The sequence below is a fragment of the Gallus gallus genome, chromosome 1 (assembly GCF_016699485.2).
Source record: "Gallus gallus isolate bGalGal1 chromosome 1, bGalGal1.mat.broiler.GRCg7b, whole genome shotgun sequence".
Taxonomy (NCBI): domain Eukaryota; kingdom Metazoa; phylum Chordata; class Aves; order Galliformes; family Phasianidae; genus Gallus; species Gallus gallus.
Window position 1 is genome coordinate 61893697 of NC_052532.1, and position 26228 is coordinate 61919924.

General features: G+C 48.2%; 2 protein-coding genes across 8 annotated transcripts in view; one reads left to right on the plus strand and one right to left on the minus strand.

Moving 5' to 3' along the window:
• Positions 1–6998, plus strand: part of BCL2L13 (BCL2 like 13) — a 43602-nt gene extending 36604 nt beyond the window's left edge. For all 3 annotated transcript variants that reach the window (XM_040655555.2, XM_416394.8, XM_015286371.4), the window contains exon 7: positions 460–6998. In XM_040655555.2, coding sequence (XP_040511489.1) covers positions 460–1269 — 810 coding nt within the window. In that variant the 3' untranslated portion in view covers positions 1270–6998. The remainder of the gene's footprint in view (positions 1–459) is intronic.
• A 203-nt stretch (positions 6999–7201) lies between these two features.
• Positions 7202–25781, minus strand: BID (BH3 interacting domain death agonist). Of its 5 annotated transcripts, XM_046900783.1 has the most exons (7): positions 25728–25781; positions 19492–19602; positions 13088–13154; positions 10976–11186; positions 9900–10045; positions 8422–8625; positions 7202–7941 (listed from the first exon to the last, which is right to left on the minus strand). In XM_046900783.1, the coding sequence occupies exons 3-7, from the start codon at positions 13094–13096 to the stop codon at positions 7930–7932; spliced, it is 582 nt and encodes a 193-aa protein (XP_046756739.1). In that variant the 5' UTR covers positions 13097–13154; positions 19492–19602; positions 25728–25781; the 3' UTR covers positions 7202–7929. The 5 variants fall into 5 exon arrangements, with proteins under 5 accessions (XP_046756739.1, NP_989883.3, XP_040561565.1 ...); NM_204552.3 differs by lacking the exon at positions 19492–19602; XM_040705631.2 differs by lacking the exon at positions 19492–19602 and having other exon boundaries at positions 23861–25781.
• Between the last annotated feature and the right edge of the window lie 447 nt (positions 25782–26228).

Below are 26228 nucleotides of genomic sequence, written 5' to 3' on the forward strand. Positions count from 1 at the left end.
GGCAGGGCTGCGGTACTGTAGGAACTGGCAAAACATTCAAACTGGTTTTGTTAGGAACAAGGGGGTAATCAAGTCTTGGCTTCTGGTTTCACAGATGCTTACTGGGGTTCCTCTCAGCCCCTAGTTACTGATTTTATGTTCCTGTTATCACACCCATCTTAGGATTTTCAGCACATAATATATTTTTCCACTTGTAATTTTCGCCTTGAGACAAATCTCTTCTGTGGTACGAACTCAGCAGCCCACCCGTGGCTAGTCGCTCTGTTCTCTGGATGTCCCAGTTGCATTGGCTGAGTTTTGTAGTCTCTTCCATAATGTAGGTTAGATGAATCCTGCTCCTGCAGAGGCCCTCTCATTTTGCTGTCTGTTTCATTGGATTTCCAGGCATCCTCTTCCTTCCCACACAGGGCACGTAATGCTGAAGCCATTGCTCATGTGTTGTATCCTTTTCATTCACAGGGGACGGTGTTTAGTTTGGAATCTGAAGAGGAAGAGTATCCCGGCCTCATCGCAGAGGACAGTAATGATATCTACATCCTGACCAGTGACAACTCAGGCCAGGTGAGCCCCCCAGAATCCCCGACAGTGACCACGTCGTGGCAGTCGGAGAGCCTGCCCGTCTCCCTGTCAGCAAGCCAGAGCTGGCACACAGAGAGCCTGCCCGTCTCCCTGGGGCCGGAGTCCTGGCAGCAGGTGGCCATGGATCCTGAAGAAGTCAAGAGCCTGGATAGCAACGGCGGGGCTGAAGAAAGGAGCGAGAACAACTCTTCCAACTCCGACATCGTTCACGTGGAGAAGGAAGAGATCCCGGAGGGGATTGAGGAAGCAGTGGTGTCGGCGGTTGCTGCAGAGACCGTGCAGGCGGCGTTTCCAGAAACCCCTGCTTCTTTACAGGAGGTAAAACCTCAAGCTGAAATTGTTGCCGTAGAAAAAGCACATCCCTCTGCACGTCGTACAAAACAGGAGGAGAAGGGAAAAGTGGCCGAAGAGCTTGTTGAACCTGAAATCCCCGCGTTAAGTAAACCTGTCCCAAAGTTAACCCCATCGGAAGGAAAGGCTACACCAGAACCTGAGAAAATACTGCTTCCAGGGGAAAAAAAAGTGGGGAAAGAGGGCCCTTTGGAAGAAATAGAAGAGAAATCCTCCGCTGCAGAGGAGAAGCCTATCTTGTTGCCGGAAGGGAAATCCATATTGCTGTACGGTGGGGCTGCTGCAGTGGCCATATTGGCTGTGGCAGTCGGAGTAGCGCTGGCGCTTAGGAAAAAGTAACAGAGCTCTCTTGAGGAGGTGGTGGGAGAGAGAGAAGCGAGCGCGATCCAGTTGTTGTAGTTGTGTTACCTAAAGGTTGAGCTGCCTGCTGTGTAATTGGACATTTGAGTAATGGTGACGGGGTGAGGTCATTCAGTAAGCCTCCAGCTATGGACAATCACGTTTTTAGTAGAATTGGGGCGGGGACTGGTTTTTCCTGATTAAAGTACAGGGGTATTTTTAAGAAAAAAACCACAAATAATAATAAATTCTGCAAATGTAAGAACTTAAGTGCAGGTGCTGAAGAAAGGGGTGCTCGTACTCGAGGAACTGGAACAGAGAATCCCCGGGGAAGGGTAGAGCCAGCTGCTGCCAACCCCTGGAGTTTTTGGCTTCTCCGAGCGACTGCTGCTGCAGCTGTGCTGTCCTGTCACTTCCCTGCGCTTCCCGAGCCCTTCCTAGCCCAAGTCCTGCAGCGAGAGGCTGGTCTCCTTCTGGCTCAGCTTCCTCTCAGGTACCGCACTGCTCCTTGTAACCTCGCAGGTTCTTCTTAAACCCCAGCAGGAGAGTGCTTATTCTTACCTCTTCGCTCCCACCCGTTCTGGCCCTTAACAGTTCCTGAAGCCCCCATGTAGATGCTGCCTCTCTGTAGCGGTACTGGCTCTGAGCACCCCGTGTTCTGCAGGGAGAGGTGCACACGGCGCCTGCAGCTGTCGGGCAGGGTGGGATGGCTGCTGCGCTTGGCTGGTCTTGGGAATCCATTTGCCGTGCTCCTGCCCACCTCACTCTCACCCTTCAGATAGCGGAGATGCACAGCTTATGCTGGCCACGGTGTCGCTCGGTAAGCACTTGGATACCAGAGTGTATTCAGCAAAGGTGTGGCAAAACTGTGTGCGAGGGAGGCCGATGCCTCCTGTGAGATTCGCAGGTTCAATGCTCTCTTGTCCTGTATCATGCTGCAGTCTGTGTTGTCTTTCACAGGTTAAACACAGGGGGTATGTAGTCCTACTGTGGTCTTGGCTGCGACTGAATCCCACGTATATAAAGCAGTGGATTCTGGTCACTAAGCAAAACAGCATTAAACACCTTTCCCCATTTGCCCGTTCCCGAGCTGACCCAGGGTGTCGTGCGGTGCAGTTTGTTTTGCGACTCTGAATGTTTAACAGTTAGATGACATTTGCAGGTTCACAAATGATGAGAATGTTGCTTTGGAATAAGCAAACCCCTTTTCCTGCGGACACAACGCTTCGGGTGCACGCAGGGAGAAGCCTTTAAGGCACTGCTGTACCGACAGAGCTGGCCACAAGCGTTCCTTCTGGAGCGTGTTTGTGTCCCCCCTGCTCTGACCTGCAGCTCTGTGGGTAAGGTCGCAGGTTGTCCAGGCAGAAGATACTGCTGCGTCTCTGAGGGCTGATGCTGGCACTGTGGCTTACAACAGGTGGAGATAGGGGAAAGGGGACTCGAGATAACGTTAAAATCAAAATGTGAGCTTACAGTAAGCTTACTCTTCATAAAGCACAAAGACAAGGTACTTTATCTCTGAACAACCTTATCTAGAGTATTTCCTGCAGTGAGCCTGTTTCTTAAGTGATCTGATAATGCAGAGATTTTTAGCACATTCTCTGCTTCAGCTTATTGTTGGTCCCATCCTATCCCACTCACGCTGGTAAGTCAGTAAGAAGCTGGCAGAGTCTGGGGAATTCTTTGTTTAAGGTTTTTTGAGAATGGATTTTGGAGAAAACTTCTCAGGTTTGGATTTGTGTGACTTTGAATGCTGAAAGGAAGGACTGTTAGGTGTGTGCCCCTGCTGGGAGGGGAGCCCCAGCTCAGGAGCTGTGGATCAGCAGTGTGTGTGGGTCAGAGATGGCTTTTCTGTGTTTAAGAGGGAGTAAGCTGGCCTTAAAGTTAAAACAAAAAGCAACAACAACAAAAACCAAAACGTACACTGTGTTGCAAAATGGAATTGACTTTGTATGCTCCTTTTGACATGTAAGAACGTGTACAGTTTTGCTTCATTTCACATCCCGACAAATGATGCGATATGCAAGGGCAGCTGCTTGTGGCAGGGGCTGCTTTTTGGTCCCACAGGCTGGGATGGGGTTCCCCTCTACTGCTGCTTTGCTGATGGCTTTCATGTCCCCGCTGTTCCCTGTGGGCACAGGGCTGCTTTAACCCCAGCTGCATCCTCTCCTTTCCGAAGGCGAGGCATTGAGATGGGGGAAGATGCCCCATCTGCAGCCACTTAGAAGTTCCTGGATCTGCTCTGAAACAGAGATGGATGTTTTGGATGTGCTGGATAACTTGTGTGCACGTGAGGGGGTAAAGTCATTCTTTGGCTCTTTAGGTGGTTATATTGCTAGTAGTGCAGGAGGTGGGTGCAGGGCAGATGACAATAGGTCTACCAGGGAAACATCCCTTACTGACACAAAGCGCTCGATGGGGCGTTAAATAAGAAGTGTCCTCTTTCTTATAGAGCAGCAGCAGTAAGGAAGACAAATGCTTTGGGGATTTTTTTAAAAGCATTTTCATGGTGGGGTGAAAGGCCCAAGTATGGGGTATCTTGCAGCATTTAGTGGAGCGCCAGCTGCATTTTGGTTGCTTGGCCCCTTCTTTACACACTTCCCATCTTTAGGGCCGTAGAGAAAAATTTGACAATTCAAGAAGAATTTGTTACCTTCTTCTTCCCCCATCCCTATAACCGTGTTTATAGACAAAAAGTCTGTCGTGTGTTCCCTTTCCCTCTAGGAACACTCCATTAGCTGGAAAGGTCGCTTATGGACTTGAATTCTGAGCCTGTTGTGCTCGGCCAGCACTGGAGCAGGCCCTGGGGAAGTCACCAGAAGGTTGTGTAGCCTTAGCAACAGCGTTCTTACTGAGCTGGGTGCTGGGCTGCTTGCCCTATTGCAGGGGTGAGTTAGGGAATGGAGGGGCTTTCTCCTGTCTTCAAACACTCTGAAGTAGTCCTTAACAGCTTGGTCTGGTTACCTTGAACTGGGTGAGGCAACCTCTGTTTAGTGGAACTCTTGCAGCTGGCAAAGGAAAGGCAGTGGGCTATCTACTTACAAAAAAAAAAAGCATCTAGAATTACTCTCACTTGTGTTACTTACTCCCTTCCCAAAAGTGCCTCGATATGTCCTTGAGTGGCCTGTACCTTAACAAAGTATCTACCTTAGACCCATTTGTTCTTCACCTTATCCTCGTCTGCAGCGCATCCTCAAGCTGAGATGATAAAACAAAGGGCTGGACCAGCAAAACGTACGTGTGAAACGCTGCACTCTGCATGCCTCTGTGCACAGCTGAGAGACCTGGCTTGGAAGCCACAGCCTGAGCTAAACACTGAGGGAACCACAGCGGGTAGCGTACTAAATAAGGAGCTGTCAGGAAAATGGCTTTTGAGATGAGGTGAAGCTTAACTTTCAGTTGTGCTTAACTCTAGGCTCTGCTCACCTGGGCACTGGGGCTGGGAACTGGGGAAGGTCTTTTTCCAGAAAACAAACCTGGAACAAGAACTGAAACATAAGAGTCCCAGTGTTGTGTAACAGCCCAACCCCTGGGCGCAGAGCCATGCGTGTACCCTCCTGGTGCAGCCGTGTGCTGTGTGGGAGCACGGGGAGGGTATACGGGCTGCTTGGCCACAGCTTGATACAGCTGTGCCGCCCGCTTGGCTCAGTTGAAATCAGAATAGGGTGAGTAGGGTTCTCAAGGAGATAAATAACTTGGCTGCCCAGTATACTGAAGATAGCTGGCGCCTAAAATACTAGCTCTAATCTCATGATGGAACAAGCCCAGAGATGGCAAAGCAACCCAGGGTTGGGGTTTGCCATTGCCAAGATGTCAGACCTTAGGCATCTGCTCTGTCCAGGTGCTGACCAGTCTGAGCAGCAGCTCCTGGCAAGTGCCACCCAGCGCAGTGGAAGCGTGGGCTTTTCTGTATTGCATCAGGGTTTGGACGGCAACAGCTTAACTTCAGGATGCTGTGGTGCTGGCAGCTGGCTCTTTCTTTCCTAACCTGCCTGCCTGCCACCCCGGCTGGGGCTGTGCTCTGGGGCTGAAAGCTGTAGCGCTGAGTGCTTTTGCATAGAGCAAAGCCTGTTGCCAGAATCCCGTTTCCTTCTTTTGTAGCTCTGAGCACAGCTGATGATTTGGACTGTATTTTTAAACCATTCAGTGCTTTCTAATGGTCACAACTGGCAAAGCAAAGCGTTGAAGTTAGTTAGGTTGGAAAAGTTTAGTCTTCCGTTGTAATGATGTAGTAAACAAAATAATTGAGGTCACAAAGCCTTCCTTCCATTGAACCCACAGGGGTATGGCAGTCGTAGCAAAGCCCTGCTAAGGCAGGTGTTACTATCAGGCACAAATAACCATGCTTCTGGCAGCACGGTCGTTCCTTCACTGAACCAGAACAAGCTCATGCTTTAGAATTTGGCTCTAAGAATGTAATGCCTGGATTGTTTAGCTGGGAACGTTTGGGAGGAGGGGAGGAGTGAGCACCCACCCCACCCACCGTGGGTACACACAGCCCAGGTCTTCCATAGAATGTCTCATTTTAGGCACAAAACATACTGAACGCTGACTTGTCGTGTATGTTCTCTACTCCAGTAGGTCACAGACAGGAGAATGTGTTTCCCAGTGAAGCACGGAGCAGTGAGGCGCATTACTGCCTGTACCTATTGAAGGCAGAAGCTGTGCATGACTCGTTTGGCTCAGTCTGCTTCACTTCAGTACTAGGAGGCTACAAGAGCAGCAGCGCTTTGACTGTGTGTGTCTGTGCCGTGCTTCAAAGTGCAAGCTATGTATTGCCATAAGAAAAAAAACAGCAAACAAACAGGGTGGGAGGGGGTCACATGTAATCCACCAGCAGTCACTCTGGTCCCCCCAGCTCAGGCCCCTATGGAGCAAAATGTACAGTGCTTGCTTTATGCAAAGGCTCTGCGGCTGCCTGTGGTCACGGCCGGAGAACAAGAGCTGTGCCAGCGCAGAAGGGGGCAGCTGCAGCATCACCAATACAGCCAGGGGAACCAGAACACATCGCTCAGCTTCACCTCCTGTGTTAAATGACTTGGTCGCTTTTTTCTACTTTGAGCTGACCCTCTTTCAGTCTCTTAGGTAGGCTGACTTGCTTCCTCCTGGGTAGAAGTCTATGGCGTGCTGTAGGAGAGGGGGAGCTGCAGTTAGCTTCCAGTGGAAGCTGCTTTTGATCTCCCTGCAGTATCTGCAGGGGAGGCAAGGAACACTAGTGAGTCGGACAGAAGAAGCTGCAGAGGATGCATCTTACTGCTATACCTTTAGGGGGTCTCTCCCCATTTTTATCTTGCATTACGAGCTTTTATTCAAGTGTAAAGCTAAAACCCACTTGGGTTCAGTAGCAACGTCTAATGGGATGGACTCTGTGTGCACGTCTGGGAAGGTCTTCCACCAGGCTTCCGCTGGCTGGCAGCAGGGAGTGCAGGTCCTGTTCCTGAGAGACGGGCCTGGGGGAAGAGACCCAGCTTGGGCTGAGGGCAGCCCCTGCCCCAGGAACCGATAACAACATGCAAGCGCAGCTCTCTTGGGGAAAGCTATCTAAAGCTTCTTGTGCCATTTGGTTAATAAAAGCGTTTCCACCTTTACAAGAAAGTTCTTTCCAGCTTCATTGTTCTAGAATCAGTTTAAGTGAAGGGGTATGTACATTTTTCCCTCTACCACTGGGACACTGCTGTAAGACCATGCCCCCAGGTTGCACTTTAATAAATGGTACAGTTTTCAAAACATGTAGGTTGTGTTTTGATTTTCCTTTCCTCCACTGTTCAAGTGCAGCTACCAGCAAACAACCACCGTCAGTCTCTTTGTGCAGGGTGCACGGCCAACAGCCACAGCTGTTACCACTGGCAGCAGCACAGGAAGAGTGCTGTAAGGACCTCCTTACTAAGCAATTTTTCCTTCTTAAGCAATTCAGTTGCTTAAGATGCATATGTACATCATGTCCATTTTTATTTAAAAACAACACAGAACAACACAAGTAAAAGGACATTATTTACATGATTTCTTCAGAGGCAGCTGGATCACAAGTAGAGCCTCAGCCACCACGCATGTGATGACACATACATCAAACAACCTGAGTCTAAGTCTGTTCAGTGAACCTGAGATGTGAATACAATGTGCTACTGAGCAGAGACACCAGGTACTCCTCCTTTCTCATTCAAGGCTGGTATCTTTTTTCTCTCCAGCAAGCTGCTCTGAAGCCAATGACCACCTTCTTTCTCAAGCATATACGGATATTGTTCCCCCCCCAAAACCCCCTCCTGTACCTTGCCCAGCTGCAGCACAGAAACCTGCAGGATGCAGCAGTTGGTTAAAAATACTGACAAGGTGGGTTCAGCACCCAGTGCACTTCCCCTGGAGGCACGAGCCCGGGGCTGTACCTGCATTACATCTGCTACCAAAAAGGAGAGGGAAGAAAAAAAAACAAAAGAAAGAACACCTATTTCGTAAAACGGAGAAGAGTAGGCACTATATCCTACAGGTGCTGGCAGACCAGTCATGCAGTTCTCACTACCATCGCTACTGTGCTAGTCTACAAAAGCCCATCTACAAGCTCTGCCTTCCCTTTCACAGCTGTGTCTCAAAAGTTATGAGCAGAAAAGGTATCTTAGCAGATGAAGAAGTTAAAGATCCTTCAGGAAGCCAATGGCTGGAGATCTCTCACTCACGCAGCTAGGAGGAAAGAAATGGAACCAGCATTAACCACAACAGTGTCGTCTTACAGCCACAAGCCCTCCACCTGCCTGCCCAGCCCGTGGACTTGGGCAGCTGCCAGGAAGGCAAAACAGCAGCAGCCCGTGCACCCACAAAGGCCCCTGCACTCTACACAGATCCGTGCCTCAATGCTGCCACCTGCTGTGCTGCATGTCTGTTAGTCCTCAGCCCTGCATCCTGTGGTAGGACTGGCTTTGGGAGGGGGTCCCAGGGAAGTGAGCAGAAGCTGGACACTGCCCTCAGCCTCCTTCCCTCCCTTTGCATATCAGCCTTCGGGGCTTGCAGGTACCAGCAGCTCTTCCCTGCCGAGCTCCCAGAGCCCCAAACATTATGGGAAAACCAGCAGGAATCTGGCGGGGCCCTCAGGGAATAACCAGGGCCAGCGAAGAGACTGGCTGTGACTTGCACTGAGCTGCAGAGCTGTTGGATAGCACTCACCATTCTGACAATGTAGTTGTGGAAGTGTTGGCTGATGTAGTTCACAGTGGTGCTGAAGACACGCTGTAGAAGGGAAGGCATTTGATTTGCCACTTTCTTAGTTAAGAGCATTGCTAGCACCAACATGGCCTTCTCTTGCTCCAGATCTGATGGGATGGCTCTGGCAAGTCCTTCCACTGCCTGTGACAGGCACCGTGTTATCTCCTGCATAGAGGAAAGAGAGGATGTCAGTGCAGCAGCTGTGCACCTGTACAGACACATTAGAAGCTGCCACGCTCCTTCCCAGGCTGTTACATACCCAGGTGACAACAAGGATGACTGATGGCCTCGAAAGCTCAGCTGCTCACCCAGAAAAACAAAGAAATAAGGAAACAACACACAGCACTGGAAAATTTACTTTAGCCCCTTGCACACTCAGGGTGCAGCAGCCCAGAATCTGCAGCTAGCCTGCCAGGTCCTGAAGTAGCCCGAGAATCCAGGGGTCCCAGGAGAGCGGAACCTACCTTAATCTTAAACACAGTGAGTATCAGAGCTACATGCCTAGGGGCAACTGGTATGGAGAAAAGCTTCACAGAAAACTCTTCATATAGGCAGGAGGTAGAGAAGGGGTCCAGGCACAGAACAAGCACTACCTCACTTCTGCTTCCCCACTCCCCTCCCCCCAAAATAAGATCATTTTAATCCTGCCTTTTCAAGCCAAGCAGACCCTCAAATCAAAGACAGCACTAACTTCATCACAGGCAGAGAAACACAAGCAAGCCAAATATCCAGTTATACAGTTATCTCTTGAAGATGCCAGAAGGCTCTGGGGAAACAAACTGTGGCTGTTGATCCAGATGTGAATACTTCCTTGCAGAGCAGTGAGGCACATTAGATGCTGGACCACGGATGCTAAGTCTCATCCCATCATAAACTGAGAGACAACCTACACTGAAGCAGTGGAGGTGCCACCTAGAGAGGCCTTTTCAGCAGGTTGCCCATCCCAGCACAAACCACTGCTACTCCCAACACCAACAGCCTGTGAGCCAGAGGATTAAGGCGCCGTAAGAGGGAGCACTGGGTCTCACTGATTGCTGAGTCTCAGTGTTCAGTGATAAACACAAGCCAAACTTCTGCCAGGTTTGTCCATCTGACAAGTAGCTGACGTTCAGGACCCAGCATCACAGTTCAAATATCTTAAAAACAAAATTACCCCTGGAAGTCAGCCCTGCTCCACAACCTCACCTTCCCTGTCTGCAGAAAGGGAAAGAGCCCAAGAAACTCACTTTGCAGGACAAAGGCTGCCACAGTGTACAGGTTCACCAAAGCATCTTCTCTAACAGAACTTCACAACAAATATTAACGTTTCAGATTAATTCTAGAAGTGCAGTAATCAAGGCATCAAACTAGAAAGGTGTTGCAAACTTGCTGCTTCAGTCACAGCAGGAAGGACTCAACATTTAAAAGGGGAGCTACTCATCAGGTTGCTTTTCACTCACCTCTCTAGGCAGATTCTCATTCAGAAAATGTTGCACTAGATCATTTACTACTTTTGCTTTGATTTGTTTATCCAGCTGGTCTCCGATCTCAGCAAGCTGAGCAGCAATGGTCCGGACAATTGCTTCATTTACCTCAGGGTCAGGCACTGCCAACACACAGAGCAGGATTTAGTTCACGGGCTGCAGTCACACTGGGTTCAGCACAGATAAGGTGACCTATGGCATTTTGCCCATCTCCGTTGCCAACCTCCCCCTACCCGCCCCGATCTTCTTTCCATACTGCCTTTGTGACAGCCATACACACTAAGTGAGGAAGTCAGAACACACCCAGTCAAGATTTGTTCAAGATAACTACTGTCCAGAGGGGGGAGGAAAGGAAGAGTGTGCCTGATTTCTCAGCTGACAACTGCCAGGACCTGTGTCATAAGCACCATCTAGAACACAGCACCTTCTTTTGGCAAAGCTTCCCATTGTCACTTTGGGCCATGAAATTGATACATTTTGTATGAGGTAATATTTACTATAGCGGTTACTCATTACACTAGTTCACTACATCAACGTGCCAGCTTGCACATCATGGGCAAGGTGCAATACCCATGCTGCTCAGGGCTAGCGAAGCAAGAACAGTACAAGGAGCTATTTAAGAAACTGCCTCTGCCACACCAGTACAGCACAAGGGAGTTAAATCAGTAGCAGAAAGAGAGCTGCTCCTAAATCCTAGCCCAAGTGCTGAAACAAAACTCCTTGAGGAGCAATGGGAAGCTTAACAGAATCACTTCAGATCACATTATTTAAGGACAAAAATGATTAGTATGAGATTTGTAGTCCTTGCCTCACATGCTATAGACTGTGTAGGGGAACAGGTGCTCAGCCACCAAGAGGGAGCTGCACTGCCAAGCATTAGCTGTCTTACCCCAAGTGATAAAACCCCAACCGATACAACCACCAGCTGTGAAGTTTCTCAGTGGAGAGACTATTGCCAACCGTCTGTCACAAGACAGTGAAGAGAGAAGGGGATAGAAACAAAGCCCACCATCTTCACAGAAGGCACATGGGGAAGAGAAGAGAGCACTCACCTAGCTCACCATTCTGCAAGTGGCCACTTCGATTCCCATCGGTCTGAAGTTCCCCATCACTATCGTAACAGAGAGCATCTTTAACAGAACACAAGACGCCCTGGCTTTGTAGGGATGGCAGCTGCTCTCTGAACTCACAGCCAGAGGACTCCGCCAGGAAAGCAAAGAGAAGCATGCGCTCCATATGGTCAGATCCATTACTGTAGATATCCTAAATGGAAGAAGAATCACAGTTAAGCCCACATCCTGCTACGTTGGGTTGTACAGATGCTGTTTTTGTTTCAGTGAACACCTTTTTCTGGTCTCCTTTGGGTACACTGCATAATAATGCCCAGTTTACAAGACCTGAGCAAACGCACACTAACTCCTAGATGCAGACATGCACACAAGTGTGCTGGTTAATGCTGGCTGGCTCTGGTCTTACAAACCAGCTGCTGAGGCGTCAGCTCACCTCCTAAGTAGCAAGGACAAAATCCCTGATCAGGACTCCTCTTCTGAAACAAAGATGAATACTCGCACAAGTGACCCACTTCTCTATTCACACATCTGTTTCAAAGGTTTTCACCCCTGTATTGGGAATTGGGCACTCTACTTCCTGTACAGAACTAAGCCCGTTCAACAGTTCCCCATTTAACTTTAATCAGAGCACAGCAGTAACAAGGTGGGGAGCAGAGATAACAGACAGCATAAGGCCACAAAAAAAACAAAGTCTGCATTCCTTTTCCCTCTTGAATGTGATCTAGACAAGCTCCATAACAAACATATTCAGATCCCTGCACAGTCAGGCAGCTGCTCATAAGAACAGCAAGACAGCAGAGCACTGGTGTCTCATAGCCATTTACCTGCAGTAAGCAGGCACATGCTGCCTCTGCTGTCACATGCTGTCCTCCAGCAGGGCAGTGCAGACCACCTGGGCGGGTTAGGCTGAGGAGGCCCAGCAAGTGGGCAGTGATGGGAGCAAGAAGTCCCACAGGAACAACAGGGCCTCAACCAACCAAGGCCTCTGCAGAAAAGGAGAAGATTGCCCAGCAATCCCAATTAAGCAGCTGATGGAGCAGGATGTATGAGCACAGAAATGAAAGGACAAAAAAAAAAAATAATCCTTACTCTTGTACCCAGACTATCTGCTCATGTAGTAAGGAAGTGGTGAGGCTTGAAAAGAACTACCTAAAGGAATCAAGGTTAAAAGAAAACTGGTTTGCTTTGCCAATTGCATAGGGTAATGGGTAATCAACCAGGATGAGCCTAAGAATTGAAACAGTATACCCTTGCGTAATTGGAACCTCCCAAGGCCACTCCATATCTACGTAACTATATCAGTACTGTTACAAAGTGCTATGATGGCCTACGCAACAGTAGAAAAATTGTGATAAATATGTTAGAAATAATCAGTGACACAATGTTTGCCGGGGAGATCAGGCACAGGAAGGGCAGAACAAGGGCAACAAGTCTGGAAGCAGAAACAAGTGGAAAATAAGGTATGATCAAAGATAAAGCACACCTTCCATGAGTGAAGTATGGGTGTCTACAGACAACAGTGAAGGCCACTGGGTGACCCAAGCACCTTGAACAGTGACCCAACACTGAACAACCCATCTGACTTGTCATCATGTTTCTTTCCAAAAGACTTGTTGTGGGAAAGCACAACAAAGAGGGCCAGAACTGTCTTACATCCACATTTAATGCTAGAGGGTGACAGATGTTTCAACATATTATGGGGTTTGCAACATGCATTTGGTAAATAGGAGCTCTGAAGTCACATTTATGTGAGTATTGATCACATTGATGGGTCAAGTAGTTAATTTATTTCATTTATTAGTTTCAGTAGTTTGCTGCTTAATAAACATTGTCTCTTAAATCAGTTGCATCTCATGCCTGCAGTCTAATGGGAGAGTCTCGCACTGAGGTAACAAGGAAGCAGCTTGCGAGCTAAATGGTTCCATCCACCTTCTGTCTGTATTCATGATGGAGGAGTGCAGCGCCAGAGACTACAGCAGGAACTCTGAGGAAGGTGAGAAGGGCACAAGCCACTACTTTTTCAGACTCAGCCCCTTCCAGGTACTTCTGAACAAGCACATAGGAGAAGTGACTTCAGTGGCATTTGAAACTAACCTGTTCCATGACAGATTCAGAGATAGAACAGCTCGTCACGGTCTGCTTCAGATCAGAAGTCCTTGCCCTGCAAGAGTGAGAACGAAAATGGTAAATGGAAAAAACAAACCCCAACAACATACGTATCTTCAAGCAGTGCCCACAGGTCTTGCAGAAACTGACCTTTCTAGAGATACATAAATTTCTGGAGAAAACTGCCCATGAACAAGGCTGAGAGAATAGCAGCTGTTCTGGCAGGAAGGGCCCTAAATAACCAGGTAGGGGAAAATACCTATCTGCCATGTATATGGGTGGGTCAGATCAGCAGCCCAAATAGCTGCATCTGGTACAGGAAGGCACAGCACAGAGACCATCAAGCAAAGACAAGGCAAGGAGGAGAGGAATGCAGACTGCACACCTGCATTTGCTGCCTCACATGCACAGCCACACAGCTACATGCAGAAATCCCTGGGGTAAGCTGATTTCATGAGCACTGCATTCCCACCAGGCCTTCTCCATGCCAGACAATAACCAGGCTACAGCACAGGTACCTGCTGACCCAAGTTAGGGTGAGAGCACCTGAGAGCTCACCCACACAGATCACCAGCTAACTATCAGAGACCTGGACTCATGATGACACATTAAGTTTTAGAGCAGTAACCCGCCACAACTGTGGTTTAAGCAATTAGGTATGCAGGTGGGAGAAGAGGAAAGAAGTGAAAGCAGAAGTGCATTCAAACTCTGAAGGAAGCCACAGTTACAGCTTCAAGAGACCAGGAATTTCCCAGCTTTTCAAAGACTCTTAGAATCCCCCAGTGCCAAAACACAACCCAAAATGTCTAAAAAAAAAAACAACCACAAGAGCCCAAAGGCAGCCTTTCAACCATCAAGTCTTCTTGTTTCAGGAAGCTAGAAGCTTAATGTAAAAGTCCAACTTCTACTGCTTTGCATCACACTATTTCTGTGCTCAGTTCAGATCCCAATTGCTGCTACTCACCCCTACCCCAAAGAGCACGCTGGTTGGTTAGAGATAGTCCTGGACTCCTGTCAGGTCTCAGGAGAACAGAGGGACTATCTTTCTCCTGGCCTTTGTCTTTGCTGGAGGACAGATGTTTATTTAAATTGGAGAACTTAACATTATATCCCCATTTCCCTCCATTGGTATCCAGGTATGGTTTGTCAGGTCAGTGGCAGGACTGTGGTTTTGTGTACTTTGTGTACTAACTCAGGAGCTGTCCAGATGCAGCTACATCATCCTCTTCCCACAGCACAGATGCAGGTGTTCTGCAGCACTGACAGATGTGTGACGCAACACAAGCCACTACAGCTGCATGCAAGCAACTGTCCAGATGTATGAGTGAAACTAGCTGAGTAGCTTCTCTCTTACAGAGGGCTTTACAAGAAGTGGACCACTGCCACCCAAGCCCAGGCAAACTGTTAGAGGGTGACTGCCTTTTTTCCTTCTGGAGGGGAATTCCAGAATACTGCTGGAAGGTCAGCTGAGCGGTCAGGAGATGAGCTACCAAGAAAGAACGCCAGCCCATGCACAGACAAGCGGAATCTTTCTTGAAGAGGGTGGAACAGAAGCAAGAGTTGAGGCACCCCTTTGTGGTGTCTGTCGTCTGTCACATCCTTCTATGGAAAGCTCAAAATACTGCTTTAAAAACCCAAATTCCCTCATTTTTATTCATGCTGCTAGGAAACCTGTTTGACTTAATCCAAACACCTATGAAAGAAGCAATCAAAGGCAGATGGACTGTTGCCTTCTCCCATTCCTTGCTCTAGAAGAAGAGAGACAGACTATTCTAGGCCAAAAGAAAGAAGGAAAACGGGCATTCTACTATATTCTCAAATCAGCAAATAAAAAAAACTAACTACAGGGAGATCTGGGTCCCACGGGCACTTTCCCACTGTGCATGCCCATAGGCATTTTCCTGGGTAGGGCTGGAAAGGCAGAGCACAGGAGCTTCACGCAAGCTTGTGAAAGTACACTGTCAGCACAGTAAGGGGAGCTTGATCCAGCCGGAACGCACACATTACTCACATGAATTCCTAGGAAGCTGCAGCAAGTCTCATGTGCTTGGCTACAGCTCTGAAGATCCCAATGTCACATTTTGACAACACTTTATGCTTTGCAAAGACAGAAGGTGTTAAGCAACCCTTGCCCTGCCACAGCTCCCAGGATACCTGCTGCACCCAGAGACACTGACTGGGGATAACAGAGTGTTCTTCCCATCTTCTTCCCACTATGGGATCACCCCAGCTTTATGTGACACTCCTCAGGGCTGGTCCACAAAGAAATAGACATTAAAAGATATTTTAAGAAGTCACCCATCCTAATGGCCAATTGCAAGATTGTCCGCTCCTGCACATAAGCTAAGGCAGAAAACAAAAGTCAACAATACCCAACCACACTCTCCAATACTTATACAGAAAAAGACAAGACAAAGGCTAGAAGATGATGATAATTTCATTAACTCTTCCCTACATCAAGCAGTCACCACCCAGGCAGTGAAAAATCCCTGAGGCACTCCAGCCTTTGGCTAACAAAGCTCTACTTGGGTGGTCAAAAACACGTGAGAACAAGGGAAAAAAAGCTCTATCACTACATTTTTTTAAAAGTATTTAATTAGCTAGTAGCTCCAGAGACCTCAAATTTCAGCTAATTGCCTTGAATAAATATAAGGGGTTTTGATACTCAGGAAGTTCCTCCTGAGAAGCGAAATTCTTTAGTGCCATCTCAAAAATTGGACCCTTTAAGGGCAAACCCCTAAAAAGTTAGATATAATCACACCAATGCCATCTGAAGCTTAATTCGTTAACGCATGTGAATCCTGGTGGCTGCAGGTTGAGATTTTAAGACATCTTTCAGTGGATGAAAGAAGTTATCTATGAACAAACAGAAGCTTTAGTACAAAAAGAAAACCACAGAAAACGCCTACAAACTCCATCTCACTCACAGTAAAAATAGATAATCTAGTAAGGCTGCTTTATAGCTGCTAGAAGTCTTGGAAAGTATTCACAGAATCATTTGAGTTGCAAGGGACCTTGGTGTCCCCAGGGATGGGGCATCCACATCTCCAGGCAACCTGCACCAGTGCTCCCTTATCATAAGGAAATTTTTCCCTTATATCCAATCTAGATCTTCCCTTTAGTTTGAAACCTGCTAAAGAGTGTGTCCTGTTCTGCTGAAAACATTTTGTGGCCATCCTTGAGACACGCTCCAACAGGTCCACATCTCTCCTGTACTGAGGACTCCACATCTGGACACAGTGCTCCAGGAGAGGCCCCACCAGCACAGAGCAGAGGGGCAGGATCACCTTCCTGACCTACTCGCCACGCTTCTTTTGATGCAGCCCAGGATACAGTTTGCTTTCTGGGCTGTGAGGGCATGTTGCTGGCTCATGCCGTTTGCCCACCAGTACCCCCAGGTCCTCCTTGGCAGGGCTGTGCTCCATCATTTCATCCCACAGCTTGTACCTGATAGGGTTGTTGCTACAACCCAGGTCCCAGACATCACAGTTGGTTATGTCAAACCTCACGAGGTTCACCGGAGCCCACTGCTCTTGCCATCTAGGTCTCTCTGGATGGCACCCCATCTCCGAGGAGTGTTGTCTGCACCACACAGCTTTATCTCATCCACAAGCTCACTGTGGGTGCACTCAACCCCACTGTCAACATCATGAATGAAGACAGTGAAGAGTACTAGTCCCAGTACTGACCCCAGAGTCAGAGCCACTTCTCACTGATCACCATCCAGACATTCAACCATTGACCACCACTCTCTGGGCACAAACCAGTTCCTTATCCAACAAACATTCCACTCATCAAATTTCTATCTTTCCAATTTGGAGAGAAGGGTGTTCCCCCACAACATATCAGAGGCCTTAATGAAGTCCAGATGGACTCAGTGGCTCTTCCCCCATCCACCGATGCAGTTATACCATCATCGAATGTCAGGCAGGACTCATCCTTGATGAAGTCATGCTTGTTATGCCATACCACCTCCCCCTCTTCCACGACGTTCTGCTCCACGACCTTACCTGACACAGAGTGAGGCTGACAAGCTGTCAGTTCCCTGGGCTGCCCTTTCTACCCTTCTTAAGAAATGGGTAGAACCTTGTTTTTTTTCCCCCCACCCCTCCATCATTAGGGACTTCACCTGACCACTATGACTTCTCAAATATAATTGAGTGTGACCTGGTGACTACATCAATTCCTTCAGGGCTCTGGAATACATCTCATCAGGACCCATAGACTTACAGATGCTCAAGTTCCTCAGAGCAGTCACCAGTTAAGATCGAGGCAAAGAAATCAAATACTTCAGCTATCTCCTTGTCCACTGGCACCTCCTTCGACTCTGTTGTTCTGGTTTATATATATAAACCATATATTATATACCATATATACATTATATAAACCATATATAAACCATATAATATATATATACCTAATATATAATTATATTATATATATTATATTATATATATAATATTATATATATATATATATATATAGGTATATTATACAGAAGGCTTTCTAACTCCACTCTGCACCTTTCACTTGTTCCAGTTGGGCCTTGGCCTTCCCTACACAGCCTACCAGCATCCCTACACTCCTCCCAGGGTACCTGCCCCTGCTTCCACTGCCTACACATTCTCTTCTTACTCTCCAATTCAACCAGCAGGTCCTGGTTCAGCCATGCCGGTCTTTTGCCTTCCTTTCCTGACTTCCTGTTCTTGGGGATGCAGAGTGCTAAAGAAAGCTTCCTTAAAAAGATCTGCCAGCTCTGCTCCCTCGCCCTTGAAGGTGGTTTCCCAGGGGGCTTTGTTGCCTAATTCCCTGAAGAGCTGGAAGTTGGCTTTGCTAAAATTTGGCATCCTGATTTACTTTACTAATTTATATTCTATGGAATATAACTTCTTTAATGAAATACCAATGAGTGTATTGTTTTCAGTCTCCATTGCAAGCCAGCACTGTATCAAGGAAGAAACTCAGCAGCAGTCCCTCATTAATGAAGAGATGCAGCTTGAAGTTGTTACTATCTATACAGTGACAGATGTTTAGCTCCTAATTTCCTCTCTTTCCATAGAAGAGTGGCCACTGTCTGTTCAGTTATTAAGCGAGCACTGAAACAGTGTCAAACAGGTAGAAATGAATTGCTGTAACTTGAGGGAAGGTAACCTCTATGTGGGGGGAAGAAGAAAACAAGCGAACAAAAACATGGAAGAGATGCATAAGGAGAAAAATGGTTTGGGAAGCCCCTCTTGGATAGTAAAAAGCTGTTGCTATACATTAATGCAGAGCATACGAGTCTCACTGAGGCTCACTCAAAAGCAGAGAATGCACTGGCAAAGAGAGGCAGTTATTTAAATTCCTCCTCCTAAAAGCCACCACATGCTACCGCAGTGCAAAGGACATGACAAAACAAGCACTTCTCGTAAGTGAAAAGTGCCAGAACACCAACAGATTTTACATGAGACTGACCTCAAAGGATGAGCTCTGCAAGTCTAAAATAGCAAGCTATCACTTCCCTATAGCTCTTGTACATGAAACTGCCTCAGGAGAATTATTTGAGGAGCAATCAAAACAAATTGAAGTTGTTCAAATCCTTAGAAGTCCATGCCACACACACACCCTGCCTTCTAACAACTGGTAGCTACCAAGGTGAAGACTTACAGTTCATTCTTAAGCTTCTAATTCCCAACACATCATTTCTGTCACAAACACATAACTGTTAATCTGCTAAGACACTTCTATGTTCACTCCTTTCCTGCCTCCATACAGTTCTGCCTAACAAATGCAGGCTGCCACACAGACACCACGTGAACACAGCAGCACTCGGCAGTATATCCATCAGCACAGGGCACCAGTGCTTATTTCACCCTCACACAGCCCAGTTCTTGCAGGAAAGAACTCTGTGGTTGCTTCCTGCAAAGCAAGCCTTCAGGGCCACCATCCACACATACACCACATCCCAGCTGGTGTTGAGTGTATCCTGAGGGATAGCACAAGAGTTAGCAGCACCGTAAGGAGAGTTGCTGGGGGGAAATTCTATTGGCCACCTACAGAGCTATTGAGAATAGGTCCCAGAATCCGTATAGCAACAATGCTAACCTAAATCAGCTTTCACCCCTTCTTCACATCTCCAAGACAGCTCAAGAAAAAACCCATGCCATGAATAATGCCCCTGGCTTGCCACTGCTTTCCCTTCAGATCTTTCACCTCTCCTCACAGCTCAGCCAGCAGTTATTCTTAGCCCTATCAGACACTGTCTGGTTATGAAAGCAGACTTTTCAGCAGCAGAGCCACATTCCTGTAGGACTGCCTCCTTTAACAGCTTGTCTAGATTCCAAGACACATCCTGTACAAACACCTGGACAGGCACTATCAAAGGACTTACTGTGAGCTGTCAAGATATTTATCTTTGTTTCACTTTTGGGTTAGGAGTGAATTCAAGTCTTCAAAGCCGAATAATCCATCAGCCATTGAGAAGGAGAACACTTACAGCCAGTGCACTGATTTCTGTCTGACAGCTGAAAGATAAGAACTTAATTTTTGGCAGTCTGAATGACATCACCACTGGAGTCAATGAAACAGTACCTATTTGTCCAGTCCTGGACCCACTGGCTTTTACGTGTCTCACAGGGAAACATTTCATTGCTGAGCTGCAAAGCTCAATACAGAAGCACCTCACAGATAGGGAAACCAAAGCACCTGGAGTTGACGCAACTTGCTCTGCCATCTGACAGGTTGAAAATCCCCACTTCAAACCATAGCCACTCTATTGCGCTGTGTTCCCAAAAGCACACCGCAGGCAAACTGCTGTATATGACAAGTCAGTAGTACTGCAAAGTCATAAGAAAACCATACGGCGGACCTACTAAGTTCCTTATTTGAGGACTTCTAAACAGTGCCTGACTACCAGCCTTTACACCTCAAACAAACAGAGCAAGCAAAATCCACAGCAAACAGCCCAAAGTCTCAAAGAAATCCCCATCATCCTGCCACACACAATTCCTAGCCCAACAACCCAAAAGGAACCACAGAGCCCAGCTGACAGCAGATGCTGAAGCTCCTATCCGTACTTCTGTAGCTGTGGAAGAAGCCTGACTGATCACATGGCAGCTGCACACACAGTTCAGACTTAGCAAAGAGAGGGAGAGAACGCATAGTAAAAGGGAGAGAGGTTGAGGATCTGCACAAAGTTTAAATGAGGCAAGTGCAGACATTACCAACTAGGATGTTATCATGGCTATCTTACTATGATAATCCTTATCACTTACTCAGTCCAAGGATATGCCAGCTTGCACCAGTGCTTAGGATGCCCCAAAACTTTGCCTTCTCTGTGACCCCCTGTCCTCCTACAGGGAAATTTAACTGCAGGCCTAGGAAAGAAAACTCGGGTGAGGGGAGGGAAACAAAGGTATTGCCAGGTGAAGGATAGGCTGAACAAACCCTTCTGTGCATCCACAGGTGCACACGTGCTGCCATGACACCAAATGGGTGGTTCGGTATCACCCGCTTAATACCAAAACTACTGATGTGGAGTTTCTCAGTACTTGCCCATTACAGGCAACAGCTTCTGAAGTGCAGGCATTCTCCATGCGTTCGCCTCAGAGGGAGGATGCACCATTACCTTCATTTCAGACGTGGTAAAACTTGAAGATGGCAGCAAGTCTGTGACACAGTATGGGACAAACCCCACCTCCCAGACACTTGTGAGTTATTTGCTAGCCACTCAAGTAACATACCCTGCCTGTCAAGAACAGAAGAGGCTGCTCACACTCACCCAACCCTCCTGCTCTCAAGCAGGGGAACTCAGTGCTCGAGGCTGTCAGCTTTTGTTTCTCTTGCTCTCAGCTTCAGATTGCTTCCTCCTTCAAGATCTGTGAATAATGCCACTTCCAAGCACTCCAGCAATGAACAAAACCACGCTGTTTGCTCATAACATCGCTGATGGAAAAATACACCGGAACACGCTGAATACTTCCTGCTCCTAACAGTTTCACTGCTTTATCTCCCAGTGTTCAGCGGCACTAAAATGGAACACAAAGACCTGACACCAACAAATGCTCATCTGCCTACCTCCTTTGCTAGACCAGTTTCATATTCACTTACTTAGTACAGAGTAAGCATCACAGCCTGAACAGTTTAAGTACTCACTGTGTACTCAAATGCAGTAACTCATAGCAATTTCTTTGATGGGACACTTCCTCCCCCTTTTTGAAAGAAAAATGGGACTGGAGACTTCCAAAGAAGTTTTGGAGCAGCCTTTTCATTCGAGACATATTTCACCTCCCTGAGCTCTGCTGCTGTTTCACATTATTTCTAATTCCGTGCATTTGGATGGAGGTTCTGCTGTGAATCACAGCAATCCTCTAGTTATCACAGGCAGGACTCAGACTTCTGAGGAAGAAGCACCACCCAGCTTCCTCAACAGCTTTCATTTTCATTTGGCTCAAAATACTCTCATCCAGCCCATAGGTGGCACATCAATGACAAGGAAGGAACACAGGTCTTCTTTTAAGAGGAAAAGAAAAAAGGCATGAGCTTGCAACCACTGTGGTTTCTGTATCAGATCAAGGCTGGAGGCAGCATGACAACACAAGTTTGCAATCTTTAGAAGGCAGCCTACAGATGCAGCTGGGCTGAAGTTAAGCGAGCAGGAAGCCTGCAGACAGAGCTGCCACAGAGCTCAAAGCCAGGGCTTGGACTGAGTCAGCCAGAGCAGGATCCCAAAGGAACTGGCAGATCCGCATCTACACAGAAGGTGCAAGATTTAATCTTGACTACAGAGAACGTGGTCATTCTGATCTGGGATTAAGTGCGTGCAAACCATTTGTAAAGTCAGAGACGTAAGAGTTTTCATCCAGGATGCTTCTTCTGGGGCACGAGCTTGCACAGCAGCGTGTCTTTACAGCTGAGCAAAGCAATTGGTCCTCGAGAGGGCAGACCAACGCCACCTGACAACAGCAACTCAAATAAGGTGCCAATTGGATGAGATGAGACGAGAGCTGGCAAAGAGCTGGGAGCACGGCACTGGGCACCGTAGCTGCTGTGCCATCTAGAGGACAAACACATCCTCCTTATTTGAAACATCCATACTCCTGTTAACATCACCAGACAGAAGAATAAGTAATGCCACTTCGCACTGCAACTTAATGCAATTCACAGCCGATGCTGGTAGTAAAGAAGAATGTGAGCAATCTGAGTTTTCTTTATGAGGTTATAGGTGTGCAAGGAAGGAAACCAACAAGGAAAGAGCTGCAGGAACACAGGTGGCACTAACAGCTCCCTGCTTCTGGTTACCTTCAGACCATGTGGTCAAACAAGAACTATTCTTGCCCCTACTTGACAAATACACAGCCTTGTCTCAATACCTGAGAGCCTCACCTGCCTCCTTCCTCCTAAACAGCAAGCATATCATAGCTTGAAATGTCTTTCTTTTACAGAGAGCCACGTATGGGTGCAGGCAGACATAAGGCTGATTTCCCAGGTGAAGAGCCTGATGCTGTTCCTCTGGTGACGCTGGATGTGCTGGCTCTCAGGAGAACTCCCCTGTTGTGTTGTATTCCCAACTCTTGCTCCCACTCTGATGATGGGACAGATGGAGCCAGTAGAAAACAAGTCTTGAAAGAATCTCTTAAGATGGTTACTTGGCACCGCTTGGGCTTCCTAGCTGTAGGCCCACAGGCACAGTGGAGTCGTGTGCGTTTTACACTGAGCAAAAGCCTGACTGTGCATGCAATAATGCAAGCCATTTCACTTTCAGTTTAAAATGGAAGAGGAAGCATAAGGTGTTCTGTCCCAGAAAGTGAATGTAAAACTAAAACACAGCAACTAGCTGATCTACGCAAGTTTGCACAGCTGTTAAGCTAAGTTACACTATACTAGCAGAGGCATAAGACTGAAGAAATAAAAAAGGCATTTTCATCCATCTAAGAGATTAAAGAAACAGCCCATTGCATTACAGACATGGCCACTGCCCATTCTCCAGGAAGCTGCAGTGAGGACACAGCAGGAAAGAGCCAAAGGTCGGGTGATGTCAGAAAACACAGCGGGTCCACTGACAAACAAAAACGCCACAGCCAGGTGAGTAATGACTGCACACAGCTTAGCTGCCCTGCTCACGCCCTAGCTGAGGCTGACTGATAGGTCTGAGATTTCACTGAAAGTTAAAGGAGTTCAGAGCCATAACATCACCTTTCCCCTTCTGCAGCACAAGTTTTGTTCCACAGCTTCATTGCCACGTGCAGCCTTTTCCTTGCGTTCATCAACAAGGACAGCCCAGCCCAAACCCACCCAGGCCAGGAAGCATGATTTGTCACCTCCAAGAATCACTGTCTGGATGCAAAGAGACAGAACAGTCTGAATCAAGTGCCAAAACTACTAAATGCCCAAAACGGTCCTAGCAATGCTTCAACTAAACCACGGGATTGAAGGATTCCGCTGTTGCAAAAGTACATACAAAAAGAGGTACTGTGCTTTGGAGCAATTGCTCCAAAGACGGTGCAGGGACAACGCACATCATGTCATCCAGGCAAAAGGTGGTGTCTAATGCCCACCACTGGCAGCTACACAGAGCTCTATTCACTTCCCATCACAGCTGATACAAGGTCAGGACGCTGCTCCTATAGACATCTAGTACAAATCTAGGCAATCACTGAAGCTCAGGAATTAACAGCTTTGGAAACTAAAGAATGACAGCAGACACCCCACATGACTCACAGCATGGTTTTTTGTTGTTGTTGTTTTTTGTTTTTGTTTTGTTTTTTTTACACTTTACCCTACCTTTCTTTGGCCTGCGTCAGAATCGGACCCAATGTCTGTGGAGAGGACCAATTATGCACACTCTGTAATCATTAACCAGTAATTTTTCAGTAACCCATCCTTCCTCCCTCACCCAAGAGGAGCAAGCCAAAACTAATAAGGGATCCAGCTTTTAAGCAGGAGCTTTGCGCCTTCATGCAAGCTGAGTTCAGCTTCCTAAATCAGAAATGCCAGCATGTATTTGGCTTTGTACAGTATGCAGATATGAACATTGTACATTATTTGGAGCTGCGCTTACCTAACACAGACCAAACCACAGCAAGCTAAGAGAAAAACAGAGGAAGGTGCTAAGCAAAGAAATATCAGATTTGCTGGTAAATTCTGAGGAACTGCTAACTGGAGGAAATGAAACCTGCTCAATTGCCATCGATTCCTTCCAGCAGAGATAACCAGAGACTCAGTTTATTTCCCTACCCCCCACAGCTTATTAGTTCATACCCGGAGGCAACAAAGCTGCTTTATCAAGGAGCCTACCCTGAATAGCCGAAACACCACAGTTATGTCAGCAGGCTCTGCACACAGCTATTACGCCCCTATTCTCCCACCAACATCCTGTATGGGGAACCACAGCTTCCAAGTGTCAGGCTGCACTGTAAGATCTCCAGAGGCAGCAGTCACAGGATGTGTGCCTGCCTGCTCCCAGATTAAGCACCTTCACTCTATCACAGAGTAACCACTTGCTATCCCAGCTCTTGATGAGCATGGGCGACTCCTGTCATCCTGTTACACAGGAAAAACAATACATGGAAACAACATGGCACTAATATGGCAACCACTTTAACCAGAAGTCTTATTTTTCCTTCCTAAACACACACCACGTATAAACAAGGATGAGCCAAGCAGCAAGGCAAGATTGCCACAGCCACATTCCCAGCAACAGGCAACCTACCCAGCAGATGCCCTCTCCACCTACACCCGTAGGCCTGGCTGGTCCCTGAGCCCTGCCAGGCAGCTCCTCACGATGAGGAGTGAGATCTAGGAGGGGAGGTTGCAGAAATGCAGGCAAATGTACAGCTAAGAACAGCTTATAGAACACATTCTACACAGCTGCATACAATGCCATCAGCACGGAGGAGGCACAGAGGAGTGGATGCTGGCTTCATCATCCAGTTTTACCCCACTGACCACATCCCTCAGTGCCACTTCCACACGGCTTCTGAACACCTCCAAGGACAGTGACCACACCACCTCCCTGGGCAGCCCGGGCCACTGCAGGACCACTCCGAGAAGAAACGTTTCCTAATACCCGACCCGATATAACCTAAAGGAGCCTCCTTTAAAAGGTTTAAACTTGATATATCAAGTTGGCAGGAAGAGTCCAAGACCACACAGAAAACCCTCCTTCTCCTCGAGTATCTCCCACATAGATACGCCTCCCCAGACAGCCGAAAGCGCTGCCGTTCCATTTCATTTCGTTAGAGAAGCCCCTGGCGCGCTCAGCCCCTTCCTGAGGGCCCGGCCCGCACCCGCCGCCCCGCCCCAACGAGGCAGACAAAGGAGCGACGCAGCGCCCAGCGAGGGCTGAAGGACGGCGCCGGCGGGCGGACCGAGCGCGGGCCGCGCCGACGGGAGAGGGAGGCATCGCGGCACGGCAGGCACAGCGGGCACGGCACACCCGGAAGAGCCGCAGCGAGGAGTTAGGGGAGAAAGTAAGAGCGAGCAAACAAACAAGGGACCCGCTGAGGTGGGACCCAGCGGGCAGAAGGGAGCGCTGCAGGGAGATAGCGGCGTTCAGCACAGAGCAGAAGCCGCTTCAAACCCGCTCCCGCTCCCCAGCGCGCTCCCCGGGCCGCTCCGGCAGCAGATAGGCGGCCCGAGCCGTACTTACCACGAGCAGCACGGCTCTCCCCACGGTTCGCGCCCGCCTCTATTTCAAGGCCCCGCTCCGCCTTCTACGGCGCGCGGGTGCGGGGTGGGTGGGTGGAGCTTGGGCTTGGGCTTCCCCGGCCGGGTGAAGGGGGAGGGGAGCGGGGCTGTGCGGGGTAGCGCCCTGCAGCTTCCCCTCCTCCCTCCCTCCCTCCCGTCACGTGTCCGTTTGTAAGAGCGTGTGTGTGTACGGCACGTCCAGCGTTTCAGCTTGTGTGTCTTAATGTGTCGCTGTAGAAAGCGAAGCTTGCTTCTGCTCGCTGCCGTTTTCCTGTCGCGCTCGCTCTCCTTGCAGCGTGCTGAGTCACTGCACCCCAGCGCTCAGCACGTTTGGAAATCCTTGCTCCCTCGCTGTTGTTACACGGCTGCAAGTGCGCCAGGAGGAGGGTTTCCATCCGGCCATGTCAGTAACACGAAGCTGGAGCCCTCTCCCCCCGCTGCCAATCATAGAATCATGGAATCA

Coding starts and splice junctions, on each gene's coding strand:
- BID (XM_015284410.4), bottom strand. CDS start 21,357: ATGTCTCGAATGAAAAGGCTGCTCCAAAACTTCTTTGGAAGTCTCCAG. Junction 13,155..21,232: donor TTACTGCATTTGAGTACACA/GTGAGTACTTAA, acceptor TCACTCTTGCAG/GGCAAGGACTTCTGATCTGA. Junction 11,187..13,087: donor CTGAATCTGTCATGGAACAG/GTTAGTTTCAAA, acceptor TCTTCCATTTAG/GATATCTACAGTAATGGATC.